We start from the raw sequence: 10,456 nt of genomic DNA, 5'->3' as shown, positions 1-10,456 counted from the left end.
AAGCAGTGGAATGCTTTAAAAAGGGATTAGTGGGTTATCCTAGCAGGAATACGGAAGACTTTGTTACTGAGAGTGATTTGAATTGTGCTGACCTGGCCCAAGAGGTTTCAGGGGAGAATTTCAGTTTGTGGGCTAGAGACTGTTTTTGTGGTATTTTTGGTGAAGAATATGCTCTTGTCTGAAGAGTCTGCCTGAGGCTAAAGTGAAGAGACACAGATTGATTGCATTGACAAAGGAAGCCTCAGAAAAGCCCATCATAGACTTTGTTTTCTGGTTAAGCCTCATGAAGAGCATTTTAAACAAGTGCAGCCAGCTGATAATGGAAAAATATAAAAATATATGGTTTGAGTATTAAAGGGGCACCAGGAAGTGAAATGGAGCTGAAGGATATTAAATTGAATTTAGGGGGTGGTGACTTTGTGGCAAGATCCCACCCAGCTAAATTTAGATCCAGTAGCAGAAGCCTTTAATCCCAGGAGGCAAAGACAAGCAGATCTCTGAGTTCAAGGCCAGCCTAGAACAGAGCAAGTTCTAGGTAGAGAAAAACCTTTTTTTTTTCTTTTTAGGGGGAGTTTTTCGAGACAGGGTTTCTCTGTGTAGCCCTGGCTGTCCTGGAACTCACTCTGTAGACCAGGCTGGCCTTGAACTTGGAAATCCACTTGCCTCTGCCTCCCAAGTGCTGGGATTAAAGGCGTGTGCCACCACCGCCCGGCAGGTGAAGAAAAACTTAAATCCAGGTTTGGTGGCCCACACCTTTAATCCCAGTGTTTAGGAGACAAGCATGCAGATCTCTGAGTTCAAAGTCAGTCTACAGAGCAAGTTCCAGGATAGCCAAGGTTAGGTAGTGAAGGAGTTAGAAAACAGAAAGCTAGTTAGTGATAATGTAATAGAACATGGGGCCATGTTCCAGCCCCAGCAAGCAGCAGAACTTGGCAGCTTTGGCCACATGGCTCTGGCTTTAGAGTCCAGAATTAAAGGGACTACTGGGAAAATTGATGCTGGTTATCTGGAGCTAAGAAATTAGTGGTGATTTAGAAGAGGCCAGCATCACTGAGGTGAAATCTTCTGGGAAGTGTCTTCTGAGAGCACAAAGAAGCTGTGTTCCAGAGATAGCCAAGGTTGTACCTCATGCTGCAGCTGGACTTGGTAATGTGTAAGAGTCACCCAGGGGGTACTGGTTTTGAAGGCATGAAGGGGTCATGAAGAGCAGCTGATGCTTGACACTGTGAGAGGCCATGGAAGGCCATTGGTGAAAGTGCCAATTGGAGCCCTTTGGAGGAGCAAAGAAGATCATGTGTGGATCCCAGGCATTGAAACAGAAGCTGTAACATTGACGTGTTGCCTCAAGATATTTGATATGCCAGAGCTGTGGTCGATCTGCTGAGGAAAGCTGCTAAAAAGCAGTGGAACCAGACTAGGAGAAAGTTTGTTACTGTCAACAAAGATGAAAAAGGTGTTGGAGATACAAAGACTGCTTTGACACCAGCCATGGAGATGCAGTTTGGAGTTTGCCCAGTTGGTTTCCAGTCTTGCTTTGAAGATGACAGTTAAGTGATTGGATGAATCTCAGAAGAGACTCTGAACTTTGGACTTTTAACATTATTGAGACTGCTATAGACTGTGGGGACCTTTGAAGTGGGATTAAATGTATTTGAATTATGCTATGTTTAGGTATGGTCCTCCATAGGCTCATATGTTTGAACAAGCCAGTGGGGGCCAGGGAGTGGAATGTGATGGTTTGTATATGCTTGGCCCAGAGAGTGGCACTATTAGAAGGTGTGGTCCTGTTGAGGTGTGTCACGGTGGGTGTGTGCTTTAAGACCCTCATCCTGGCTGCTTGGAAGCCAGTATTCTGCTAGCAGCCTTCAGGTGAAGATGTAGAATTCTCAGGTCCTCCTGCACCATGCCTACCTGGATGCTGCCATGCTTCCACCTTGATGATAATGGACTGAACCTCTGAACCTGTAAGCCAACTCCAACTAAATGTTGTCCTTTATAAGAGTTGTCTTGGTCATGGTGTCTGTTTATACCAGTAAAACCGCAACTAAGACAATGCCTTTAGTATTAATCCTTTAAATCAGGAGGCAGAGGTAGTCAGGTCTCTATGAGTTTGAGGGCAGCCTGGTCTACATAGTGAATACAGATCTGCCACTACACAGTGAGACTCTATCTGAAGGAGAAAAAGAAAAATACTAGGTTCATCAGCATCCTGTCATGGGTGGGGGAGAGACTCATAGACACTCACCTCTCCACAGGCAGCAATCAGAAGTTAGTGGTTCCTGGAGAGAGCCACTAGCAACTTGCCCATGCTCAAGTAAATGACTCCTATTCATGCTGTTGCAAACAGACTTAGTGAAACTCAGTGGGCAATTAAAAAAAAAAAAACATACATCCCAAAGTAACTGGGGGTCTGGCTGTGAGGAAAAAGAAGGGATTCAATGAGAAGGGGATGGGGTGAGAAGAAAATTGGAGAGAATATGGGGATAGAGAGTGAGAGAACAATCTTGTTCATAGGGCCAGGGTATAGCTCAGTAAAGTGCTTTCCTTCCGTGCACATCCCAGGTGAAACGCCAGCACTGCAGAAACCATGCATGATGGTTGTCTTAGCTACTTTTCTACTGGTATGATAAAAACCATGTATGCTTATAAGTCAGTTGGGAAGGAAAGGGGTTATTTTAGCTTACAGTTCTATGCAACCTTTCATCGCCGAGGGAAGTCAGGCCAGGAACTCAGGGCAGGAACCTTGAGGCAGGAAGTGCAGCCACAACCATGGAGGACTGCCTTGAACCAGCTTGCTCCTATAGCTTGCTCAGCCCATTTTCTCATAGCACTCAGGATCACTAGCCGGGGTGGCTCCACCCATAGTGAGCTGGATCCTCCCATATCGATTATCAATCAAGAAAATGCACTACAGGTTGCCAGTCTGGTGGAGGCACTTTCTCAATGTAGGTTCCCTCTTCCTAAGTAACTCTGGCTTGTGTCAAGTTGACACAAAAAGTACCCAGTATAGTAGTGCATACCTGGAATCTCAGCATTCTAGAGTTGGAGGCAGGGTTTAAGTTCATTTTGGGCTAACCTGGGCTATTTGAGACCTTGCCTAAAAAAAATAAAGTTGGGCAGGAGTAGGATTAAAGAGAAGTGTAGTTGATTTAAGAAGCCAGTCTGGTCCACAGAGCTCTAGGACAGCCAGCGATACACGGGGGTGGGGGAGCTTACTACTTTTTCAAGAGGATCCAGGTTCAGTTCCCAGCCCCTACAGCAGGCAGCACAGAACAACCTGTAACTCTAGGGAAGTCAATGACCTCTGACCTCTTCAGGGACCTGCATTAGGGTGCTGCACATGAACTCATGTTGGTGCACATAGCGCATATATAAAATAATTGTTTACAAAGCTGGTGCATTAAATAAAGTTTATTAAGACACATTATTTCAATCCACTTTTTATGGGGTTTGATGGTTTGTATATGCTCTGTTCTGGGAGTGACACTTTTAAGAGGTGTGGCCCTGTTGGAGTAGGTGTGGCCTTGTTGGATTGGTTTGTCATTGTGGGGTGGGCTTTAAGATCCCCATCCTAGCTGCTTGGAAGCCAGTATTCTGCTAGCAGCCTTCAGATGAAGATGTAGAACTCTTAGTTCCTCCTGCACCATGCCTGCCTAGATGCTGCCTTGTTCCTGCCTTGATGATAATGGACTAAAACCTCTGAACCTGTAAGCCAGCCCCAATTAAATGTTGTCCTTATAAGAGTTGCCTTGGTCATGGTGTCTGTTCACAGCAGTAAAACCCTAAGACATGTGGTCAACAATATTTCTTTCTCTTTTTCTGGTTCAGTGCTAGGGATGTACAAAGGCCTCAAACAACATGAGGGACTTACCAATGAGCTACTATCCCTGACCCTGGCCTAAAAGTAATAAACTTTGTGTGTTCATGTTTTTTCTGGATGAAATAAAAATAGAAAATGTCTGCCTCCAAGCCCAAAAGCCTCTCTGACTGTGGGAAAACACAAAACTCAATATGAATAATTGACTAGAGAGTTCTGTAATGTGAGTCCGAATGAGCTATTCAGTGTAGGAGAAAGAATGGCCCCACCCACACCTATCTCCTTCACCCTGAACCCCAGTTAGTGGTTTAGATAGTGGCTCTCTCCTTCCACCACAGAAGCAAGCTGTGCCAACCTCATCCAACCCAGTGGAATCTGAGAAGTGTCTGAGAAGTCGTGTGGCCTCTGCACCTGCTGTGACTGGCCCTCACCTGGCTGACAGTGCCCAAAGACATTTGGTCCTGTCCTGTTTGAACACTACCCCTTCCCTTAGCATCCGATATGGAGACTGTCTTAGTCAGGGTTTCTATTCCTGCACAAACATCATGACCAAGAAGCAGGTTGGGGAGGAAAGGGTTTATTTGGCTTACACTTCCACATTGCTGGAAGTCAGGACTGGAACTCAAGCAGGTCAGGAAGCAGGAGCTGATGCAGAAGCCATGGAGGGATGTTCCTTACTGGCTTGCTTCCCCTGGCTTGCTCAGCCTGCTCGATTATAGAACCAAGACTACCAGCCCAGGGATGGCACCACCCACAAGGGAACCTCCCTCCTTGATCACTAATTGAAAAAATGCCTTGCAGCTGGATCTCATGAAGGCATTTCCCCAACTGAAACTCCTTTCTCTGTGATAACTCCAGTTGTGTCAAGTTGACACAAAACTAGCCAGTACAGAGACTCCAGGCCCTGCCAGAAGAGAAGCTGTCCAGAAGATGGAGCTGGGGAGAGGGTACATCACTACACAATGGAAGAGAAAAGACTACAAGGAATCTAAAGATGAAGGCTCTGGGGAGAAAACAAAACAAAACAAAACGCAACAACCCAAAACTGTGCCTCCTACAAACCTGAGAGAGCAGGTGCAAGAAGACTTAGTCACACTTACCAAGGGAGGTGTCTACCTCGCAGAGACTCTCTGTATGGGTGTCACACTTTAAAGCTGAGAGGACAGGGCTTTGCACAGTGGCCTCAAGTAACAAAAGAGGACTTCACCCCGCCTAACTTCTTTTAAGACAATCCCACCTTCCTCGTGTGTCTCTGGCCCTCTCCTGAGGACATGTGAGGGGGCTGCTACACAGCCAGTGGTCAGGCAGATCCACCCCGCCAATGACAGTAAGACATGGGCACTTTATAGCCAGAACATCTCAACACAGTTTGATGAGAACGCAGTACTCTATGGCCTTGATACACAACCAGGAACACAACTGCCGGTGCCCACCCCAGGGAGGATGGCTGACTCTGAAAAAAGCTCCCTTCTCTCTGCTGGAAGGTGCTGCTGCTGTGGTTACCCATGACCAGTTACCCATGAGTGTGGAGCCATGCCTCTCTGTGGTTTCCTACCACATCCCTCCTGCATCTCACAGCCCTGCCTGCCACAGGATGGCCCTAACTATTCATTCTAGATTCATTTATTTATTTTATGTATATGAGTACACTGTAGCTGTACAGATGGTTGTGAGCCATCATGTGATTGCTGGGAATTGAACTCAGGACTTCTGCTCGCTCTGACCCAAAGATTTATTTATTATTATATGCAAGTACACTGTAGCTGTCTTCAGACACACCAGAAGAGGGTATCAGATCTTATTACGGATGGTTGTGAGCCACCATGTGGTTGCTGGGATTCGAACTCAGGACCTTCGGAAGAGCAATTAGTGCTCTTAACTGCTGAGCCATCTCACCAGCCCATTCCTGGTTACTCTAAATGCTAAAAGAGAGAGAGAGAGAGAGAGAGAGAGAGAGAGAGGGAGAGGGAGAGAGAGAGAGAGAGAAGAAAGGAAAAACAAGAACAAAACCCCTTTGAACTATTTCAGGTACTTGAAACTGATGAGAGCAAGCAGCCATTCTCAACTTGTTCTTTCACAGAGGCCTAAGACCATCTGCATATCAGATATGTACATTATGATTCATAACAGTAGCAAAATTACAGCTAAGAAGTAGCAATGGAAATAATTTTATGCTTGGGGTCCCCACAACATGAGAAACTGTATTAAAGGGTCACAGCATTAGGAAGGTTTGAGAACCCCTGGTCTAGAGACTTGAGGCTGCCTGGTACTGCTGGACTCAAAGAGCCTACTTCCGATGTGGTGGGTTATTATTTATTTATTCTTATCCAATGTACACTGGTTTGACTTTTGTTTCTAGTTACAACCTAAGATGGATATGCCTGCAGGAGGTTGGGGGGATATTCCTTTAGGGAAACAATTATGTTTGTTTATCTGAGAAAAAAGAGGAAGGAGCTGGGCATGGTGGTGCACGACTTTAATCGCAGCACTAGGGAGGCAGAGGCAGGCGGATCTCTGAGTTTGAGGCCAGCCTGGTCTACAAAGTGAATTCCACAGGCTATACAGAGCTATACAGAGAAACCCTGTCTCGAAAAAAAAAAAAAAAAGAAAAAAAAAAAACCAAACCACAAAACAAAACAAACAAAAAAACAAAAACAAAACAAAAAGCAGCAACAAAAAAAAAAAAAAAGAGGAAGGGAGGCAGTGTGGGAAATAAGATAAATGATTCAAAAGAGTCATGGAAACAAAGCGGTCTTTACCGAAGAACCGTTCTGCAGAAGGGACACCAGGACAGAGAAAAGGGGAAAACAGCTTCCTGCTGGTTGTGTTTTTTTTTTCTTTTTCTTTTGTTGTTTGTTTGAGACAGGGTTTTTCTGTGTAGCCCTGGCTGTCCTGGAACTCACTTTGTAGACCAGGCTGACCTCAAACTCTGCCTGCCTCTTCCTCCCAAATGCTGGGATTAAAGGTGTGCACCATCATGCCTGGCAAGACAGGGCTTTTTAAAGTCTCTTCATCACCAGAAATCCCTGCCCCTTTTACCTATAAGCTGGGACTTGCCTCCTCCAAATTCCCCATCCAAGTGGCACAGGACACAGTCTTACCTCGTGAATAACTGGAGGCTTGAGACTGCCCCGCTTATGAAGAAGGACTGTGTCATGCAGCAGGCTGTTTGTAACTTTCCAACTTTCAGAGTTATATGAACCAGTGCCCGCTGCTCTGCTGGCTAGGGGAGAGAGGGGCCAGACCCCTCCTGTTTAATCTCATGACCCTCTGATGAACTCTGAGCCCACCCCAGTCTGAAATCAGACTCTAAAACGTATCTGTTCCAGCAGGAAGGCAGTCACAACGAATTACTCTTAGTATCATAAGGAGAGGCTGAAGGAAGGGGAGACGGGCTGCATGGGAAAGCAGGGCTTTAGAGGATAAGTAGGAGTGGCTGTCACCAGCTGCAAACGGCAGCATCTAAAAAGAAATTTGGTAAGCCAGCTCAAATAAGAACTAGCTCTTTAAGAGTCCAGCAGGGGCAGCCTGGTTACTGGTTAATCTACCTAGCTTGGTGTCTAAAGCCTCCACCCAGGATGATGTCACTGTAGATTAGGTTACTCAGGTGGTGTGAGTTAGCCAGCTGTATAATGAGGAAAAGGAAGTCTCCTGAAACCTGTCTTGGTGGCTTGGCAATCATTCGGGATGCACTTCGAAGGAGCTGGGAAGCCTCTAATTAAATTCAGGCACTGCGAGAGGTCCATCTACACCTTCAGTGTACCCCAATGCTGCCCTCTCTGCCAGGGGGACGTGGGCTCCACCAGGATAGAGGACGCACCTATCAGCATCTCAGATCCATTCTCCAACGGTCATCAAGAGAAGTGCGCCTTCCTCCTCAAACCGACGCGAGGGACGTTCCTTAGGTACAGTGGTTTGGGTTATGACACCCGGTGCATGCGTTTCTGCTGTGTGCCAGTCATCAAACCTTCTCTGAAGGATGTGTGCAGTGCAGTGTGTGTGGGCTTGCTTTGGGTAGACTGTAGTCTTTATGTCTTCATCCGCAGGCCTGTTTGTCCATCAGAGTGGTTGGTATGCGGCCAGGGTGTGGGACTTGCCTGCCTAGGGTAAGGCCCTGGGTTTTGTGCACACATTTGAGTAGTATGTGGAAGGCTTCGAGTTGCATGAAGACACCTGCTGAGTGATTTTAGGAGGAAAGGATGTGCTGCTGAGCGGCAGGGTGGGAATAGCCAGGCAGTGAATGTTATCGGCGTGAGATGTAAGCGACGGCTCATAGCTTATGTGACAAGCAGGTACAATGTGCAGAGCAAAGTACAATCCGCAAGAGATGGTTCTTGATGGGGGTGAATTTAATTAGCAAGGAAGTCTGAGGGTTCTCCCCCTTTTCTTCTTTTCATTTCCTCTTCCTTTTACAGTGCTAGAGGTAGAATTCAAAGTCTCATACGGGCTGGATACGTGCTCAGAGCTAAACTGCACTCCTAAGCCTGCTGCCTTTCTCTTTTCCCTTGAAACAGGCTCTCGCTGTATAAATAACACAGACTGGCTTGGAACTGGCTATGCTGACCAGAGCGGTCATGACCATGTGAATCTCCTGCCTCAGCCTCTTGAATGCTAAGATCACAGACATGAGCCAGCAGAGAGCCTCTTCCAGTCTTAAAACATACAAGTTAATACAATTCCAATAAAAAGTCATTCGCTTTTTTTTTCCCTGAAAGTGCAAACTTAACTTAATGTTAAATGTGAAAACTCAACAAAAAGAGGCAAGTGTTAGGGCTGGAGGGAGAGCTCTGCTATTTGCAATCCCAGAAGACGGAGGTTCGGTTCCCAGAACCTACACGGTGTCTCTTGATTATCCGTCACTCCAGTTCTAGGGAAGCCAACTGTCTCCTCTGGGCTCTGGGGGTAGTACACATACATGGTGCGCATACACACACACACACACACACACACACACACACACACAGAGAGAGAGAGGCAAAAACACCTGTACTCATAAATTTAAAAAATGTACAATATTAAGAATGAGGAAAATATGCATATAAGTGAGTTATCAATTTTAGATCTATACAATTATCTTTCAATAAAACATATATTTGATATTACTCAAATATTCATCTTTTCTGGAGCTTTTCATTCCTTTGGGTAGATCCAGACCCTTTTCTTCCATGGTCTCTCTTTTGCTTAAAAACCTTCCTTTAACTTTTTGTTGTTGTTCACTTAGCCCAGGCTGGCCTTGAACTTGCTATGTAGCCCAGTCTCTGGTATCTTTTTTTGTTTGTTTGTTTTTTTCGAGACAGGGTTTCTCTGTATAGTCCTGGCTGTCCTAGAACTCTGTAGATCAGGCTGGCCTCGAACTCAGAAATCTGCCTGCCTCTGCCTCCCGAGTGCTGGGATTAAAGGCGTGTGCCACCACTGCCCGGCCAGTCTCTGGTATCTTGAACTAAAGAAAACATAGACTTGCCAAACTAAAGCTGAAATGATCCTTCTGGAAGGAAGCCAAGAGGGCAGAGCCTCATGCTGTCCTGTGTCACCAGCCTTATTTGTCAGGCCCAGAGTCAACACCCAGCGAGCTGTCAAACGACTGAAAATTTATGGGAGGGATGGTGGTCTGGCTAAGATGGAGCCGGGAAATGAGGAGTGTGGAGCACCCAGAGAGGGGCAGAACCAGCCCTCAGCACGGACTCTTGTTCACTCAAGCCTAGCCTCGGAGCCCATGGGGTCTCTGTAAGCTCAGAACAGCCCCTGGGGTTGACGAGAGGGAACAGTATGGTGAGAAAGCTGGGGCTGCTTGCTTTACTGAAGAATCAGTTACCTGAGAGCTGACACCAGGACTGAGCCCTCCTAGGAATGACCTGCCGAGCAAGGTGCACAGATCATATCAAAGCACATTATAGACATGTCAGAAAGTGTCATAATGAAGCCTATTATTTTGTTAATGTACAATAACAAAAAAAAAATGATGTTGGCTTATAGGCTCAAGGCCAGTTTGGCCTACATGGTGAGCCTCTGTCTTAAACAAAACCAAACAAATACAAAAGAATATGTTTAAGGGTGTGTGGGGGATAGAAAGCTTGTGCTGAGCATGTGTGAGACTCGGGGTTTGATCCAAGAACTAACCGATCCAAACCAGAAAAACCTCAAACCAACAGAGTAATGGTAAGAAACAGCAATCCAGGGAGTGCAGTGGCCACAGGTTATACTGAGCTGTGGTTAAGAAGGCTGAGAACCAAGCAGGGTGGTGGTGGCGCACACCTTTTATCCTAGTGTGTGGGAGGCAGAGGCAGAAGGCTCCCTGAGTTCAAGGCCAACCTAGTCTACAGAGTGAGTTCCAGGAGAGCCAAGGCCTCACAGAGAAACCACGTTTCAAAACAAAACAACCCCACCCAGCAAAAAAAATTAGACAAACGAAAAAGAAGGTGGAGGACCTGTAGGACCTTCACTCATATTAGCTGGTGGATTGGTGAATGGACTCCCAGAGGGAGAAGAAAGCTCCTCCATCACACGACTGTGGAGGTATGGGAGCTCTGCTTTGCTGAACCCTTTAGCCAGCCTATAGCTGATGGCAAGGCCTAGCACAGGCTATGGGGGAGGCCTATGCCCTCCTCATTTAAACGCCCATGCTTTTTATATAAAGTGCTT

General features: G+C 46.3%; 1 protein-coding gene across 1 annotated transcript in view; it reads left to right on the top strand.

Annotated features, from left to right (window-relative positions):
* Positions 1 to 7,419: 7,419 nt before the first annotated feature.
* Positions 7,420 to 10,456, top strand: part of Mkrn2os (makorin, ring finger protein 2, opposite strand) — a 9,030-nt gene continuing 5,993 nt past the window's right edge. Inside the window, exon 1 of the mRNA NM_001101431.1 lies at positions 7,420 to 7,722. Coding sequence (NP_001094901.1) covers positions 7,505 to 7,722 — 218 coding nt within the window. The 5' untranslated portion in view covers positions 7,420 to 7,504. The remainder of the gene's footprint in view (positions 7,723 to 10,456) is intronic.

This window comes from Mus musculus, chromosome 6, assembly GCF_000001635.26.
Source record: "Mus musculus strain C57BL/6J chromosome 6, GRCm38.p6 C57BL/6J".
NCBI classification, from domain to species: Eukaryota; Metazoa; Chordata; class Mammalia; order Rodentia; family Muridae; genus Mus; species Mus musculus.
This window is presented reverse-complemented; position numbering and strand designations above follow the sequence as displayed.